Source organism: Microchirus variegatus (genome assembly GCF_963457635.1).
Source record: "Microchirus variegatus genome assembly, chromosome: 7".
NCBI lineage: Eukaryota > Metazoa > Chordata > Actinopteri > Pleuronectiformes > Soleidae > Microchirus > Microchirus variegatus.
In genome coordinates this window covers 8,137,837-8,156,594 of record NC_139808.1, presented here as the reverse complement: position 1 = coordinate 8,156,594, position 18,758 = coordinate 8,137,837, and the positions used below count along the sequence as shown (strand labels likewise).

Here is an 18,758-nt window from a genome sequence, read left to right as displayed (position 1 = left end):
CATGAAAACTAAGTTTTCATCTTCATTTTTTCTTGGAAATGTTTTGTTCCCAAATTCCTAATTTTCCAGTAATTTTGGAGCATTTTTATATGGTCCCCTCATCATGCTTTTCTTTCATTTTGTCAGACATGACACAGCTTAAAATAAAAGAACACTACTCAAATGTGTCATGTATTGTCATGTTTTGATATATTTTGATGACAAGTACTTTTTTATTGGGTGTATTTGAATTTGAGCGATAGTGTTCTAGGGTTAAGCCCATGAAGTACAATCTAATAAATCTGAATGGGTCTGTTTAGTGATTACTAAAAGACGTTTCTTTATAGAAATAAGTAAACGAGTTCCATTTTTTTGTTCTTGCAGAGTTTGTAAAACGTGAGTTTCTTTCTCTTTTGTTGCAGAAGATGCAGATGTCACACAGGTCTGTGCAGTGGCTCGCTGTCATGCTTCTCGCCCTCTTTACATCCGGCCAGTGCCAACAGGAGAGGTACATTTTAAAGCTACAGAAACATCCTTGTGCACAATAACACATTATACTTTTTGTGGCACTGATAAAGAATCTGCCAAAGAGAAATCTATTATTCAGAATCACAGCAAACACACACACACTCATTACATTATGGTTCACCACAGTGAAGAGTTTCTCAACAAAACTGAATTTAGCGTGCATAAGTTAGCAGGAGGTTTGATATTCGCTGAATATTCGTTGTCGAAAGACATTTTCTCAATCGACAAATAGACATTTTCCCATTCTGATTGCTGTAGTAGTTGCCAATGGTGGACAGCTACTTACTACAGGTAAAGTTTTGTTGATATCTGCCATTATTGTGAAACGGTATGAAATTAAATATTTAAAAAAAATCAACAAAAAGATATTTTCTCATTCTGATTGCTGTAGTAGTTGCCAATGGTAGGCAGCTATTCAACGAAATTATATTTCCATCGTCTGTTTGCCATAGTCGGCTTGTTGCCAATGGTAGGCTGCTACTTAAGGTGACTTTCGGTGAAACAGGGTGGGAATAATTCTGAAAAACACACCAAAGTCATCGTCAATAAGTCATTTTTTTTAGTGAGTATTTTAGAAGAATAATATTTATAATATTGAATTTCATACTGTTTCACAATAATGGCAGATATCAACAAAACTTTACCTGTAGTAAGTAGCTGCCTATCATTGGCAACTACTACAGCAATCAGAATGAGGAAATGTCTTTTTGTTGATTTTTGGTGAATTTTTAAAATATTTAATTTCATACTGTTTCACAATAATGGCAAATATCAACACAACTTCACCTGTAGTAAGTAGCTGTCCACCATTTGCAACTACTACAGTGATCAGAATGGGAAAATGTCCCTCAAAAACGAATATCCAGCGAACTTATGCACGCTACAGAATTTGTATTGCCAGCTGAGAATGTCAAAAAGGGGAAACTTATTTGCACAAATCAGATTAAAGTGTCAATAATTCACGTGTGTCATAATAAATGATATGGTATTTCTTTCACACTCCAATATCTGGTTGTCCCTTTCTTTTCTCAACATCTTGACTGATCTTTCTCCTCCCTGCAGCCGCCGAGCTGTGACCGAACACCAGCTCATGCACAACCGTGGACAAAGCATCCAGAGTCTCAAGAGACTCATCTGGCTGTCCAGCGCCATCGAGGGTCTCCACACCGCCCAGGCCCGCTCCGCTGCTTTCAACCCCACTAAGATCCTGAACCTGGATCTGAATCCGGCGCTCGTCCCTGCTGCTCGGAGCCCTCAACCTGCGCAGGTGCAGAACCTCCTCAGAGACTTCTTTAATCCCTACCTGAGTCAGCTGACAGACAGAGAGCCCTAACATCACAGTGACGCAGAGGAAGTGTATGTGCTTTCCTTACGATGTTAAACACAGTCACACAATAGTCTGAAGAAATACATTCAGCTATAGACATGTCCAAAGTTCTCAAAAACCTCTCTCAGTTTTTGGTGCATGCATGTTTGAGGATGTCAGTGTCTTTATATGAAAACAAATTCAAAGTGTGCTCTTTTCTTTTTTTGGAAACTTGTAGCTCGGTCGTTGATGTTCATCTCTGAGCTGCACATTTCCTGACGCACAAATGCACTGTTTGTAAATAAAGAAGTCCTTATTCTAATGCCTTGTTGTCACGCTATCAGTCTGTAGCTGAAATCCACTTCTTGGTGTTTGATATATTCTTGTTATAGCTGTTTCTTCTCTATGGTTTCTATGTGTTTAGATATGAAAACAAAAGAAAAAAAAGTGGTTTTGAACTTTGAATGATCCTCAATACATGCGCCGAGTGAAATTGAATAAGTAATAAATACAGAAAGTTATTTAGCAATATTTTACCGAGTATTTACCTTTATTTTACATTATATTTGGTTACATTTAGTTACATTTATTCTGTATGACGGTTACATCTGGCCCTTTGAGGGTAACCACTATGCTGATGTGGCCCTCAGTGAAAATGAGTTTGACACCCCTGCTGTAGATGAACTGAAGACACTCACTTCCACCCGTTGACGATGACAGTGTTAACTAAGTTGATTTTTTTTACCACATCCACCACCTTTTAGCATGTTAACATCAAGCTAATCAGTTGATAATCATAACAAGTAGAAATATGGGAGGAGATTTAGAGAAATGATCCCAAAGTACCACATCCTCCTCCTCCTCCTCCTCGCATATACTTCACACACTAGTATGGTGAAATTAGATCAATATAGCGAAAGAGATGAGGTGTCTCTAATTATTATTATTTAATGTATTTATTTATTTATTTATTTATTTATTTGTTTCATTTTCTACGCACTCTACGCTTCACTCAAATGTACTGTCACCATTTAAATAAATAAATAAATAAATAATGAAATAAATAAACCAGTCACTGAGGTCATCTGGGGACCAAGAACGTCCTATTGGTGCCAATCTGACCAGTGCCTGCGAGTCTTCACTCGGCGTTTGACTGCTCTTGTTCCCACTATGATACATTCTCGCGAGATCTCAGTGACGGCTAACGGGAACTAGCGTACTCCGTGTCAACCACAGTGTCACCGGTCGTGGCGATACTGTAGATGATCAGTAGATGATCAGTAGATGTGCTCTCGGTATTCCAAATCATTACGGACAAACCGCAAACTAAGCGCCCACAGAGAGCTGCTCTCTTTCGGATTGAAGCACCGCCGCATCCCCCCGCACTGTCCGTGGCTCTCGTCCTTTAATCGACCAGGTCAGTCGTTGTCACATCCGTCAGTTGGTCAGGTTAGCTAGTCGGACTAGCATTGGCTAGCGTACAGGGAGGTGTCAGTGGTGTTGGAGGCTGGTTTATTCAGTTGTGTGTGTGATATCTATCAACATTGTAATATTGAATAAATGGGAATAACCACTGGACCATCTTCCAAATATCCTTACGCACGCACAGCGTCAGTCCTAGAAATAGTAACGTGAATTTGGCTAATAACAATTATGCTAGGTAGCATTAGCAAACCACCGACGTAAGACACTTGATGGATGCTGAAAGTGTCGCTCACCGGACACGATAAACAGTGTGTAACATCAAGCGGATGTGTCTTTAGTTTGCACAGGGTTCAGCGTTTGGCCTGTCATTCGCCCGGTTGAAGGCACGTGTGCTGCTAAAGAGGAACAGACATGTATGGGTGTTGACTCTAGTTTAGTTTGAACATCATTTCTCATGTAATCATGTTATCGCCAACATTAACAATAACAACAAATGAGACAATACCACGTGTGACAGTGTCACAAGAGTATTAATAGGGCATTATATTAATATTAATAATCATTTTTGTAAACATGTCAAAAGGCTAGTTTCCATCTGTGGTCCATGATGCCTGATATAACTCCCTGAATATCAATATCAATACAATACTATAACTGGAGCTGAAGTTTGATAAAACATTTAATATTCATTTACAAAAATAAATATGTGTCATTTTCTTCTTCTTCTAACACTATCTGGCAGGCTGTACATGTAGAGGTGTAATGTTGGGAGGGATTTACTCACTTGTGGTATAAATGAATGTCAAGCCCTATTTCGGCAGCAGGAAGGCAGTAACCCAAATGCCGTAAAACATGAGTGCCTGTGGTCTGATAAAAAATGTTTTTGGCATTGTTTACAGATCTGGTTCTGTAGATTTCTTCTAGGCCTCTCAGGTTGTTGTCTAGCAGTTTGTCAACAGTGCTGACTGTTTTCCTGAGAGTGTGCTTATTTGCCTCTTTTGCATTGAAAAAACTAAACAAAAAACATTTTAAGCATTGCCTTATCCACATCAAATGACAGCTTTTAAAGAATAAATAAATCATAAATCCTTTGTTGCCTAATACTGTTAAGAGCATGCACTCTGTACCACACAAAAAACACACAGCCACAGCACAGAATATAGCAGCATTTTCAACACTAGTAAGAGCATTAACGCAAAAAGCCTATACATTCGATTATAGAAAGTGTTTTAAAATAATTATTTATAGAAGTCCACATTTGTTTGTATCTCCTGCCTTAGACCATTATTTATATGGATGCCATTGGTAATCATGGAGAAATATCTAATTATCCAGTATCGCTGCTGGTTTATCTTGTACTTTGACAAAATAACAACATTGAGTTAACAATGCAATCCACTATAAGCCAAATGTTGATCCAGTCACTAGCATTTATGGTGCGTCTGACTCCGCCACACCTTGCTGCAAATTTTGTCACTGGATTTACGACATACAATTAATAACTTACTATCACCTGAAGGTCTAAACAGGACAGACTCCTTAGCCTAAGCATTTGTCAAACATTTCACAACACAAAGCTGACTTCTGATTTCATTTTTCTAGGTAATATCCAGCCCCACTGTGGATCTTTAGCCCCTCCAGTACGACAGTGGCAGAGGCAGAGCCATCAGGAACCAGACGAACAGGTAGCGGGGCTACATGAGCACACCAGGGCAACAGCAAGGGGGGGGCCTGCGTTCTCGCCGAGGCCTTGGTCGGGACAAGGACCCTGGGCAGGTCGTCGGCATGGAGGCAGACTGCTGGTTTGCTCCTGGAGTGCTGCGCAGGCTGATTGAGCTGCCCTCACCCCCCCTGTCCCGACACCAGCTCAAGAGATTGGAGGAACACAGGTAAATTCTGGCTATTCTTGTTAAAGCAGCGATATGTTTGTAACTAACTATAATGTCCAGAGAACTTGTAGTCTCATATTTCTGGGTTAGATTTTCACATACATTCAAGTTTGAGTGCAAGCAAGGAGGATTTATTTTTTATGCCAGTTTACAAAATTAACAAGTATGTAGCACAAAGTAAATTTGATAGCATCAGTTTTTAATGTGATTTTGAATGGATCTGGGTGCAGCTTGACTCTCGGTATACCTACGTAACATTGGAAAAAAATGTTTTAGCCTGTCTAAAACTGGACTTAGAAAAAACAGAAAACATTTGTCAGACAGAAATGGTGCTAAATTTGGACTAAAAGCACCCACATAATGTGATTTGATTTGGTGTATAAAATGTAATGTCTTGTTTTTTCGTTGTACCTCATACTGTGTAATTCAGATTTATATTAGCAGAGGGCATGCACCGATTTAAGCACTTGTGTATTTAGCAGAAGAAGAGGTCATAGTGCAGAGAAACAAGATGAGTTGGCCTCTGAGATTCACCTCTGCTGAGGCATAGCATTGCAACTTGGGCAGAGAACAGTGCAGCGTCAGCTATGCTGCTAATCGTTTTAGACAGAAAAATGTTTCAAACAGGGCTGAAACAAAATTAATAAAATAATAGATACATTATAAAATAAGCAACCTCTTTCCTTTGGATGTTATTTTTAAACCCATTCAATTATCAGTTGAGGAAAGTGCAGTAAAATTTCCACCCCACATTATATTGTTGCACCTGGGTGGCACCTATGATGAGTTACTGAGTTCCAGCCGGCTGTGATTTGTCACTGCAGGTACAGCAGTGCAGGACGTTCCCTGCTCGAGCCTCTAATGCAGTGTTACTGGGAATGGCTGGTGGGACGTGTCCCTGCCTGGATTGCCCCAAACTTAATCACCATCATCGGTCTGGCCACCAATGTCTTCACCACCCTCGTGCTCGTCTACTACTGTCCAACTGCCACTGAACAGGTGAGTGAACACAAATAACCTAAATTAATAATAATTAAACCCCAATAAAAAGCTAGCCTTGGTCAGCTGGAAGTATTTTTAATATATTGATCAATGAAAATACAGTTTTGTAGTTTTGAGTTGATGCTGATGAAATGTATGTTATACATACTCATGAATGTGTGTGTGGTCTCAGGCTCCTCTCTGGACCTACTTGTTGTGTGCTGTGGGTCTTTTTATCTACCAGTCATTGGATGCCATTGATGGGAAGCAGGCCAGACGGACCAATAGCAGCTCTCCTTTGGGTGAACTGTTTGACCATGGCTGTGACTCCCTGTCCACTGGTGAGATTTGTCTCCCATTTAACTTCACTGTGTCTCCGTTAATATAATCCTCATATGCATCGCCTGTGTTGTTGTCCCTGTAGTGTTTGTGGTGTTGGGAACCAGTATAGCAGTGCAAATGGGCACCAACCCGGACTGGATGTTCTTCTGCTGCTTTGCTGGGATGTTTATGTTCTACTGTGCCCACTGGCAAACATACGTGTCAGGAACTCTGCGGTTTGGCATGTGAGTTGACAAGAGTGGCTTGCATTTGTGTTCTGATTTGTTTGTTTGTCTCAACGCAACAAGATTATTTACAACCACTAATTTCAGGACTCTATTATCATGGCATAAAGTATCCTACCTTGCCTAGCTGAGAACAAACATGTCACAATACCCTGAAAAATAAAACAAAATGGAAAATATAGAATAACCAAACAAGACTAAGGGTTTTAAATTACCTAATAAAAACAGATTAAAGTTTAACCCCCACTTTATTGTGCCCTGAATATCCACTGAACATAAAGATCAGATCAATTTGCTATGTATGTAACAGATGTTAACACCATTGACGACATTATTTAAAAAAATCCGCTCAGCGGGGAATAATATAGTGAGTAATTTAATTTTCTGTCGTGCTGCTGCTGCAGAGCTGACTCATCTGATTCCACAATGACCTCTGACCTCTGCAGAGGCAGATGGAGAATTTAAATTAAGTGTTATGTTTAAAGGGGCAGTTAGTAAAGTATATGGCTCTTCAGGGGCACGAGATAAGCTAAATTAACCTTCAAAATACCTGAGTTTTTACTAGTGTTGGGCACACATCAAAGCATGACGCGTTTCCATGAGGACTGACCGGAGAAGGACGCACGTTACGTCAAGTTTTCGTAAACATGACGTAACTCGCGTCTTTTTCCGGTCAGTCATCATGGAAACGGGTCGTGCATTAACCTAGTGCCCAGCACTAGTTTTTACATCACCAAAAACACACACACACATCTCTAAAGCTCAACATTTAAATATGTTTTGAATTTAAGAAAATTATGTTTTACGTGGAGTTTCTTTGATAGAAGTGACCAAGTCAACTTTACTGATGATGTTTCTTATTTAGCTTCTTTGCTGTTCAATCCTAAACCTTTAAATTCACCTAGTGTTGTGTATAAGATCACAGCTGTGTCCACTCATGTCCAGCTGTGTGTTGTGGGAGAAGGCTGTAGGCTGCTTGTAAATGTCACTAATCCTCACTGTAAATGTTGTGCTTTTTTTTCCCTCTCACTCAGCATTGATGTGACTGAGGTTCAAATCTTCATAATAGTCATGTATTTGCTGGCCGCTGTGGGAGGATCAGCTTTTTGGCAATCAATGGTAAATTTAGTTGGTTGTAATTCTTTAAGGTGTAATTACGTTGTAATGTTTATAATTCTAATACATTGTTGTTTTGTCTTTTTTACTGTAATTGGTATCAGTAATACAACTAATGTGTCTCTGAATGCAATGCTTTTACCATTTACTAACTCTGCTCATGGTGCTTTATTGTGAATGTAAAGATGAGTTCAAAAACTACAAAAATAGTTGGCTGATATAACATGTATAGCTTGCAGTAGATATGCATGTGTTGCATTACCGTTCCCTAATTTTTGTTTTCTAATGTTTCACTTCCCAGATTCCACTCCTAAATATTCAGGTGAAAATGGTTCCTGCCATCTTCACTTTTTTAGGAGCCATTTTCTCCTGCACCAATTATTTCAGAGTTATTTTTACAGGAGGTGTGGGCAAAAATGGATCCACAATAGCAGTAAGTCTGGAAACCTTCAACTTCTTTCCTCTTAAGTAGATAACAGGGATGAGCCAATACGATACTCACTTGGAAAGATAAAAATGTAAAATAGGAGTCATGTCGTGGGCTGTTTATTTCTTCTTTGTGGGGAGAAGAATATTTGTTATAGATTTATGTCTTTGAAATCTCTTGAAATGACTTCACACAAATGTGTTGCTAACAGTTTAATACGTCTAAAATGACTGTATCGGACTGATATTAGTAGAGAATTTGGTGGGTGCTGCTGTATGCGTCACTGTTGAAGTTGCTGTTTTTCTCACTGGAAAGTGTGAGGTTTTCTGACCAGAGCTGATGGATATTTAGCACTGCAGGAAGTAATAAAACAATGATAATTCGAGGTAGACAGTGCTGTGTTTATAGAGTGTGCTGTATTACAACAAATTCTGGTGGAAAATTGAGAATGTGAGAAGTTGATGTGTTCCTATGTGTTTTTTCTGACAACTGTCTACTTCTCGTCTCTGTTCACAGGGAACCAGCGTCCTCTCTCCCGTCTTTCATATTGGCTCAGTTATCATTTTGGCGATAATGATTTATAAGAAGTCAGCTGTCCAGCTGTTCGAGAAACACCCGTGTCTTTATATCTTGGCATTCGGTTTCGTCTCGGCCAAAATCACCAACAAATTAGTTGTAAGGAAATCTCTAACTTTATCTACCAGTTTCCACTCACACGATGTGTTTTACACTGACTCTGTTGCCTCTGTGTGGTCCACAGGTTGCACATATGACAAAAAGTGAGATGCATCTTCACGACTTGGCCTTCCTTGGCCCTGGACTACTGTTCCTGGATCAGTATTTCAATAGTTTTATTGACGAGTACCTGGTGCTGTGGATCGCATTGGTAAGTACAAAATGTAATTCAGGCTTTAGATGAGTGTTTTCTGTAGTATTTACATTTACACAGTAAAGGTCATACAGTATTTAATTACAGCTCCGTGTATGGAAGACCAAATCATTTTACTTGGCATGTAAGGAATTAACACATAGTAACGCATGCCGTGTTTCCATGACGACTGACAGCTAAAGGAGCTAACTGAGCTAACTGATAAACCTAGACTCTGGTGTCGCAGCACGTAAACATGACGTCACGTGAGTCTTTTTCCGGTCAGTCATCATGGAAACGCATCATGCGTTAACGTTGATGCCATTAACCGCCGTTAACTTGCCCAACACTACTATAAATCACTCACAATAAAAGTTTAGGGTATTTTTTTTTTTCATTATATTTCAATTTGTGTTTTTTCTTCTTTTCCTGACATTGGTGTTTCTGTATCGTAAAAAAGTGTGTTTTCTTTCTCTCATGCAGATCATTTCCTTTTTCGACTTGGTGCGTTACTGTGTCAGTGTTTGCAACCAGATCGCCTGCCATCTTCACATTTTCGTTTTTAAAATCAAGCCATGTTCAGTCTTCATTTCTGCTTCTCACTGAGGACACGCCGGCCATTACTGACTCTGTTCCTTCCCGTTAGCCACGCTCATCTCTACTTCCCTCTGTTTTCCACGTAGAGATGCAGGGGGGTGATGTGATGTACAGTAAGTGCTTCTGCCAACTGAATGTGAGGACATATAATATATATATATATATATATATTAAGATACTGGAGTATTACTGTCAGAATTGAATTTGTACCTTCTGCCCCAGTAACAATAATTCTCCTTGTGAAAAAACTCATTGTTACACAGAGCAAATATTTCAGGAAGAGTACAGGTGCTACTCATTGTGTTCAAGGAGAGAAACTTACATGTGTTGTAACTGTCCATGTGCAAGAAGATGTATAGGAAATGACTCAAACTCTTTGCTTTTGATTATATAATTTTTTGTAATATTTGCATAACGTTACCTTTTTGCTATTGTAAATACCAAACTGTTATGGTGTCAATGCTTCTCTTAATTTAAAAATCTTGCTTTGGATCATTTATAAATCCTTCTTCCACGTCTATGATTTTAAAGCAACTTCATCTCCTACTGATTACGGGAAGCTCACCAGTTCTTCATCTTTCATCAGCAAAAGTTGGTTTTGGAAGAAACTTAAAAAGTCTGACGCATCAAAACATGACGTGGTGGGTTTTTTTGTGTGTGTAATTCGAGTTGGTTTATTATTTGCTAACATGCTCACTCGTTCTTCTGCGCATAATTAATGATTTGCTTTGCACACGTTTGTGAGAAATGTCAAAGGTTTAAATTCACTTGATTCACAGTGGGAGGTTTCCAGCCGAGGGTGGACGGTCTGAATTTAGTTTACCTTTGAGGTCACAAATTCACTTTTATGTTTAGGTTTTCACACATTTGAAGGTGAATAGATTGTATGTCAATTTTCACTTAAACCTTGTTTAAATGAACTGCTCTTTTGCCACTTATCACGCTGCTGTTTCTCTGCCCTCAGTTACACAATGAAAAGACAAAACCAACGAGGTACTGTCCAAATATACTGTGTTAAAGCTTACTGGTTCATACTGGAGACAGCCAGTATGGGTCAACTTGGGAAATATCACTCAAACAGAAACAAATTATACATTTGTACGACTGCTTTTCACAGCGGATATGTTAGAATTTTTGCACAACTATGGAGCGCTTTATTTCTTTCCAAGAATTTGGATTCCCTTTAAAGGAATTAAGCTCTTTTGAAATATGCAGTGGGTTTTGTAAAAGTGAAATTTGTGTACAAAAACTATCCACTGCCACGACAGTTATTAATGTTCTTCAAACACACAAACTTCTGCCTGGGCCTCACTGCAAAACGTCCACTAACTAAACAACTGTTAAAAGAAAACATGCCCATTGTTGACACAATGTCACTGACGCTAAGTTTCCTCCACAAATCACCCCTGCTGAGGTAGAACAGGTGGACTGAATGAGTAGGAGATGAGGTCACATGACGAAGTCACAGTTCATAAATCGGCAGGGACCGATGAGAATCAGATGAAACTCTTGTCTTTGGCTGCTGGTCGTCCTGCCTCCACTTCCACAAGCACCGCCATCTTCTTATGCTTTTGTTGCACCGCATACCGAGTCGGGTGAACTGACAGCCAGTCTTAAAAAAAACAAAAAAAAAACATCAACAACTCAGATCAGTGTCTTTCTTTCACATTGTGTGCCTGTTTTAATTTCGATTTCATTGAACAGTGGCAGATCCAATATTAAGCTTCTGGTTTATTTAAGTTGATGTTGAAGATAATGTACTGTATGTATGAAAACATGACAGAATTTACACTGTTGAGAAAAAAAACAAAAAACCCTGTTGGCTCATAGGAATAAAGCATTCCATACAGAAGTGTTAAAGGTTCATTTCACCCACGTCACAAACTCTTTGTCCTTTTAACAAGACAATATTAAAGAATTGTAATGGATATTGTTTGTTACTTTTTTTTTTAAGTGCAGTCATAAGACATTGTGAAGATTCATTCTTAATTTTGAGCAAAGCAGGACAAACATTAAACGGCAATTTGCAAGAAAAAAGTAACAAGACTTGTCATTGTACACGATTACATGTGGGATGTTTGATGACGGTGCATTATTTTATCAGGAAAAAGGCAAATGTGACATTTCAAGCGTAATTTTCATGAGAAACGGACCTGAAATTATACTGAAAAACATGAATGTTATTATGGTAATAATTTAGTCAGAAATGCAGTTGAAATAGATTAATTACACTTGCAATCAGTATAACCATATAAATGTGTCATAATATAGAAGATATTTCTGTTCTTTGGTTGAACTATATTTCAGTGTTGACATGAGAAGAAGTCCACACTTACATTAAGTATTAATGTAACTTTGTAAATGATAATTATAAGCGTTACAATGTCAAACCTGGATCATTTTAACTTCTCCTTTACTGTTACAGTCATCTCTGTATGGTAATGTCTCTTCACACAAATAGGAACACGAGTGACGCCCTGATCTGCATGTGTGTGGTTTGCACTGAAGCCAGAAACCCACAGCTTTACATCATGTGATGTGAGAGGGGGAACATCAGCAGCTGCAGCTGCAGCAGCAGGCCTTACGCTTTCACCATGAGCATGTTGTCACTGTGTGGGTCTGGTTTGTTAGACTGACAAGCTCAGGTACACATATTTGTTCCTCTTCTTCAACTGCAATAAATCAGGTCATCAATCTGTCTTTTATCTGCCAATGCAAATAAATCTCAATGTCCCATCAGGAATCAGGATTCTATCTGTTTTTCCCTGGTGGCCGAATCACTTTTATTGACATGGCACCTTAATGCTATGGAAGCCCGTTTCAACCACATTAAATATAAGGAATGCAAGTCATGCAAGTTATTTTTATGAGATAGTAAGTCAGAGATATGCGATACTATCTCATATGAGATGCTATGTCAAAATAATGAGATATGTAGTCAAATATAATGAGATATTATTTTGAAATGATGACTTAGTATCTCATAGTTATGACGAATATATATTTACATTTTTCAACTTCCATATAATGTGAAATGCAGTTCCGACTGTGGCCAGTATCTGCACTGCGGCGCCGTATTTACCAGGTTCTCCTACGAGACGTAACTCAGGGTTAGCTGTGCCCTTTTATGTGGTGCCTGTGATTGGACGACGCATGCGCACTAGCTCCTTTAGCCAACAACCGAAACACAACACAACCGTTGAACTTATTTTACTCAGATAGAGGTTAGGTTATCTGTGTCTGTGTTGTGACAACCATTGACATTTAACAGACAGCAGGTTTAGGAACACATTTTCTGAACTCTCAGAGGATTATGGTTGTCCGAGGATTCGAGTAACGTGAGTGACATCACATGTCCCAGCAGAAAGACACACAAACACGGTCTTTCTGTGGATGTGACTGATTGATTTCGTCAGAGCGACAGCAGCGGGTCAGTGTGAACACACCGACACAACCAAACTTTATGTATTATCGTGTTATTACTGGAATGTAGCTAACATTATCAAGCTGCCTTAAGTTACTGTATAATTGTGTGACAGTGTTTTCAGTGTGTTTCGTCACATGGTCCTAATTGTTGTTTCACGGGTTCTTTGTCGTTGAAACACAGTTTTGCGTCAGTTGTGTGTGTGTTTTTTGCTGTTGTTTATTCGTATTACAATTGCGTATAACCGAGTACTTTAGTAGTGAAGCAGCCATCTTTATAGCACATTTCACTTCCTCATTGAGATCACATTCACAGGGACTTTCCTTTCTGATGATAATCGACCTTTCACATACTTGTGACTTACAGTCTAATTAAGTTAAAGTTAGTTTCTAGAGCTACAGTGTTTCCCCACACTCTTTACAGGACCCACCTTTTTTATTTAAGATGGCAAACCTTAACGACAAAATTCTTAAGATCAATCGTGACAAGAATCAGGGACATTTCTAGTTTTGTGGGGGCTACAAGTGAGATGCTGTTTGGGGCCCCTAGTTCACCAAACTATGATGGAGTTTTCTATTCTTCATATTCTTCTTCAAACACCTGAGGTTGTTTTTAAATGCTCTATAGAAATAAACTTGTACTATATATATATATATATATATGTATATATATATATATATGTATATATATATATATACATATATATACATGTGTATATATATATATATACATATATATACATGTATATATATATATATACATATATATACATGTATATATATATATATATATATATATGTGTGTGTGTGTGTGTGTGTGTGTGTGTGTGTGTGTGTGTGTATCTGCTTATAACCAGATCTCTCTTTTTAGAGCAGCAGTGTTCTGCAGAGGATCCTAAAGTGTGTGTACATGTTGCGTGTGTGTCACAGTGTGTGTTTGTTTGTAGGGCAGAGTTACCCAACACTCGGCCAAGAGGCCATGTGGTGGTTCCAGCAGGGTCTGTGCTTCCTGCCTGCTACTCTGGTCATCTGGACCGCAGCGTCCTTCGTCTTTGCATATGTCACAGCGGTGGTTCTTAGACATGTGGATCCTCTGGTGCCGTACATCAGGTGTGTAACACACACACACACACACGCACTCACAATCTTAGCCTTAAACTTAATCAGTTCCTCAAAGATGAGGTTCTGTCTCATTAAGGCCAGGATTTGGTCCCTATGAGGACTACTGGTCCTGACAAGGTCAGTGTTTATGCCAGAATAGGTTCTTGTGCAGAGGAGAACCCTCATAGACATAATTCATTCTCTAGCACCTTACCCAGACATTAAGTATCACGACTAAATGTCTAACCCTAACCTTAACCCGAACCCTAAAACCAGGTCTTAACTTCCAAAAAGCCCTTTAAAGAAGTCAGGATCAGTCAAAATGTCCTCACTCTGTATGATTTATATGATTTTTGGTCCTCACAAAGCAAAAAATACAAGAACACACATGTTCTGATATGCTTTTTAGACAGCATTTTTAGGGTGTCACTTGAATTTATGATGCATATGGTGCACATATATTGAGCTTCATTTCTGACACATCTGTCCATATTTTATGGATTAAGATATGGATTATCAATGAGCCTCTACACCTCTGTCTTGTATTGCAGCGACACAGGAACCATGGCGCCAGAGAGGTGTTTGTTTGGCATCATGTTGGACGTGTCAGCCTTTTTAGGTAAATCACACACACACACATACACACTGTCTGTTTGTAGTTCAGTTAATTAAATTAAAAGGACAATTACACCTAATTATAAAACCTGTTTTCAAAGGACATGTTTGTACACACATCGAACAAATCATCATACAGATCTTTGGCTGAAATGATCATCACATTATGTTGTTTCTTTATGTGCGAGTCTCATATTTGGATTTTGACTTTGTCAAAAGTATGGATTATTAATTTTATTTATAAAATAAAAAAAATAAGGCTGATCAATAATTCAAAAACAGTTTATATTGTGATATAACTTTCTTCAAGCGCAGCATTACAAAGTTTGAATATATATCCATTAGGGGTGGGAATCGCCATAGACACCACAATATTATCACGATATTGCAAAATACTGAGTATTTGCAAAATCGTCATATTCTCTCACAACGGCTCTAGTGAAAGTGAGCATTTAGCACCATCTAGTGGACTGAAGTGTCAATTTATTTTATTTTTTTACACTAATCCTCAAAAAGTTGTTGTGTTCCATTAAAAAAAAGGTTTAAAATCACAGTTTACTGTTTTTTTTTTCAACTTCTCTCAAGAGACAAAAAGAGGCAGTCAATTATCTGACGTTTATATTAAAAATTATTGATATTAATGTAGTTGAAAATGTTTATGATGAAATTTTTTTTAGTTATATTGTCCAGCCCTGATTTCCACACACGTGTCTGCAGGGATGGCTACAGTGTATATACGCTACAAACAGGTGGAGGCTCTGACTTCGAGGGACGAGCTCAGACTCCACCGGCTGAACTTCTTCGGGCTGCTGCTCGGTTGGATCAGCTCGTTTGGGATGTGTGTGGTCGCAAACTTCCAGGTGAGCGCAGCTGTCCTACGATCCGTTCGCAGCCGTTTCATTTGTGTTTCTGCGTTACTGAGTGTGTGTTTGTTGTGTGTCCGAGCAGAAGACCACACTGTTCTCCATGCACCTGGTGGGCGCAGTGTTGACCTTCGGGGTCGGGGCTCTCTACATCCTAGTTCAGACGCTGGTGTCACACAGCATGCAACCTCACGTCCACAGCAAGTCTATCTACTTTATCCGCCTGGGCATTGGTGTCTGGACTCTGAGCAGTATCATCACCAGTATCCTTTGGAATGGAATTCATACACTTTTCATTTCTGTTTTTATCGACTTCTTTATTATATTCTGTCTTATATTCCAATTTAAAGGGAACATATTATGCAAAATTAACTTTTAATCATTTAAATCGTAATATTTTGGACTCTGCCCTATCAATCGGCAAAGTGTGGAAAAAAGATGACTCACTCATGTTTTTGTGGTCCTCCTCAGTCTAAGTACAGGAGATACTGACTTCTGCGCTCCTTGGGACGTGCTCCGATTTGTCCATAAAACATGTGAGAGTACTGGTGAGGGCAACAGTATCCGAAAACCGGAAGTCTGCGAAAAGTTCTATTCTTGGCTCCACAGTGCAGCACAGAGTCCTACACAAACTTCCAGCTTCAGAGGATTTCTCTGTCCAGTGGATACATGTTATATATGACGGCAATGTGCCTGCTAGAGCCTGCAAATGATCACTTTTCCAAATGCTAACTGCTGTTAGCTTTTTTAAAGCGATACTACTAAACAGGGTGATTGAACTGCTGTGATGCTTCATCCTTATGGCATTTTGACCAAAGCATGTCACAGACATGTTCATTAGGACACCAGGGAACTCGGCTAACTTGGAGAAATAGGGTATCCTCCTTTAAGACTTGATTTCCAGTTATCGCCACTGTTGGAGCAGCCAACAATGTCCCAGGTTCTTCCTGAAAAAGTGATGCTAAGACAGATGCAGATACAAATTTTTATTTGTGAGTTTCCCCCCAACCACTAGGGGGTTGAAATTAATTTCTTAAACTGTATTTTGCAGGGAGATTCTTCTATTCAATTATCCTCACGTTTCTTTCATAGTTTGTGAATGATGTGATCAGTATCCTATTTGTCACGTCAGAAATGAGTCGTTACGTCTTTTTTTGTGTCCAAATGAATAAAGTTGCGATCTTTAACTCCTCGTCAGTGTTCATATCATCCGTCGTCATGTATAGCAGTCTGCCCGGGGTGGATGTACCTCACAAAATGCACTGGAGTCCTGGAGACACGGTCAGTACTGGTCTCTGTGTGTCATGCTTCTTTGTAGACAAAGTTGGTTTACGATAAAGTATATGCCGTATTCAGTCAGAATACTGAATAGAGTTTAAATAAACAGTTTTTAAGTATTCAATAATGATATAACCTTACCTTGTTTTTCAGGGTTACACTGCTCATCTCATCAGCACTGTGTCTGAATGGTCTCTGGCCTTCTCCTTCATCAGCTTCTTCCTCACCTACATCAGAGATTTCCAGGTACTTAAGTCTCATCTTTTCACCCACAGCTTCAGGTGAAAAGATTTGTAAACCTAGATTGACAGATGAATGTGTAGTTTGACTTTTGCTTTTTGTAAAGAAAGATTAAAAACCCCTCTTATCCCTTTGCATCCACATAAAAAGGAAGTGCATTTTGTAAATTTGATTTAAAAAAGAAAAAAAAGAAAAGAGATGATGTAGAACAATAAAAACATTGCCAGTTTTTATGTCATTGCTGTACACTCCTCTGTGTTTGGCTGATCCATACTTTACAAAGCCCTGACACATTTGTTGTTTTTTGTTTTTGCATATAGAAAATTAAATTGCGAGCTGAGGTAGATTTGCAGAGCACCCACCTTTACGACTGGCCGTGTGGAGGCGCTGTGGCATCATCACAACAACACGAACGCATGGCATCTGAGACTTCTCCACTGCTGTCAGGAGGAACATGACCAACAACTGAGAAGAACCTTTGACAGAAACTGCTGAATCTAGTCATGTTTTCTAAAAAAAAAAAAAAGAAGAGCTGTTTTGGCTTTGTTTCCTCTCAAAGAGCAGACACTACCCGTTTATATTTTTAGCATCCAAACTATTTATATTAGCTACTTTAACTACTATTTTTCTACAGGTGATGCTGTTGGATGGATGTGGACGCTGCTTTACTTACTTTGGCCCTTCACTCCTTGCAGAGCATAGGCCATCAAGATTGTTGCTGCTGGTATATTCAAATTAACCACACTATTCCTTATCTAATATAGTGAAACCTCCTCTATCACAGTGGATTTTTCATAATTTTTTTTTTTTTTTTTTAAATGTGAGCCAATAACCTATGGGGAAAAACACAAAGAGTTTCCACTTTGTTAGTTTATTGTATTTTAACCAATGTTTATGGTGCATTCAGCTCTTTATATGAAATGGTTCCTCCTGTTATTAACATTTTTGATACCAATACGTCAAAACCTCAATCTGCTGGAGAACCAGACATTTTACTTAATGTGAATATGTACTAATTATATGATGAGGTTTTTATAATATAATGTAATACAAATGTCTACAGCTACATAAACCTTTGAAACATTTGATACATCTATTTCTGTATTCTTTCATTAAACAAATAACTAATGACTGTAAATGAAAATAAAACTATAACCAAAAAACATTCCTACATTGTTTGATATGATGTTCCAATTATTGTTATGTAAAAAAAATTTAGTGCTTGACTTTATTTCTCCTCCATCAGGTGTCACCATAAGTACCCGTGTACCCGCCTCCAGTAACGCCCACTTTCACAATCTTACTCGCTGATTGGTTTACTATTCGCGCCAATATTCAACTTCCATTTTTTCCCGACTTCCGTCACGTACCTGTCGTTTACGCCGGTGCAGAAGAGTGAACAGAGGGGCAGGAGGAACTGCACATTTCAAGCTAATGTAAGGTCTTAAAGTCTGTTTTCACGGTTTCATCACCGACATCATTTGTCTAACGATCATTATACGTGTTAGGTTGCTCCCTTTTATGTCAATATGTTAGCACTTTTACAGTACTCACTA

At 38.7% G+C, this 18,758-nt stretch overlaps 3 protein-coding genes across 3 annotated transcripts; all 3 read left to right on the top strand.

The window, feature by feature from the left end:
• Window positions 1-404: 404 nt before the first annotated feature.
• Window positions 405-1,840, top strand: pth4 (parathyroid hormone 4; the record flags this gene model as incomplete). Its single annotated transcript, XM_083892628.1, has 2 exons — window positions 405-487; window positions 1,570-1,840. The coding sequence occupies 2 exons, from the start codon at window positions 405-407 to the stop codon at window positions 1,838-1,840; spliced, it is 354 nt and encodes a 117-aa protein (XP_083748754.1).
• A 3,096-nt stretch (window positions 1,841-4,936) lies between these two features.
• On the top strand, window positions 4,937-9,701 carry cept1b (choline/ethanolamine phosphotransferase 1b; the record flags this gene model as incomplete). The annotated part of the gene is made up of 9 exons (XM_083892920.1): window positions 4,937-5,127; window positions 5,952-6,126; window positions 6,302-6,449; window positions 6,533-6,674; window positions 7,709-7,793; window positions 8,092-8,223; window positions 8,734-8,892; window positions 8,978-9,103; window positions 9,569-9,701. 9 exons carry the CDS (start codon window positions 4,937-4,939, stop codon window positions 9,689-9,691), a joined length of 1,281 nt encoding a protein of 426 aa, XP_083749046.1. The 3' UTR covers window positions 9,692-9,701.
• Window positions 9,702-12,945: 3,244 nt separating this feature from the next.
• dram2b (DNA-damage regulated autophagy modulator 2b) lies at window positions 12,946-17,936 on the top strand. The gene is made up of 8 exons (XM_083892239.1): window positions 12,946-13,112; window positions 14,036-14,215; window positions 14,758-14,825; window positions 15,539-15,681; window positions 15,770-15,947; window positions 16,883-16,965; window positions 17,116-17,208; window positions 17,523-17,936. Exons 2-8 carry the CDS (start codon window positions 14,085-14,087, stop codon window positions 17,658-17,660), a joined length of 834 nt encoding a protein of 277 aa, XP_083748365.1. The 5' UTR covers window positions 12,946-13,112; window positions 14,036-14,084; the 3' UTR covers window positions 17,661-17,936.
• The last annotated feature ends 822 nt before the right edge of the window (window positions 17,937-18,758 follow it).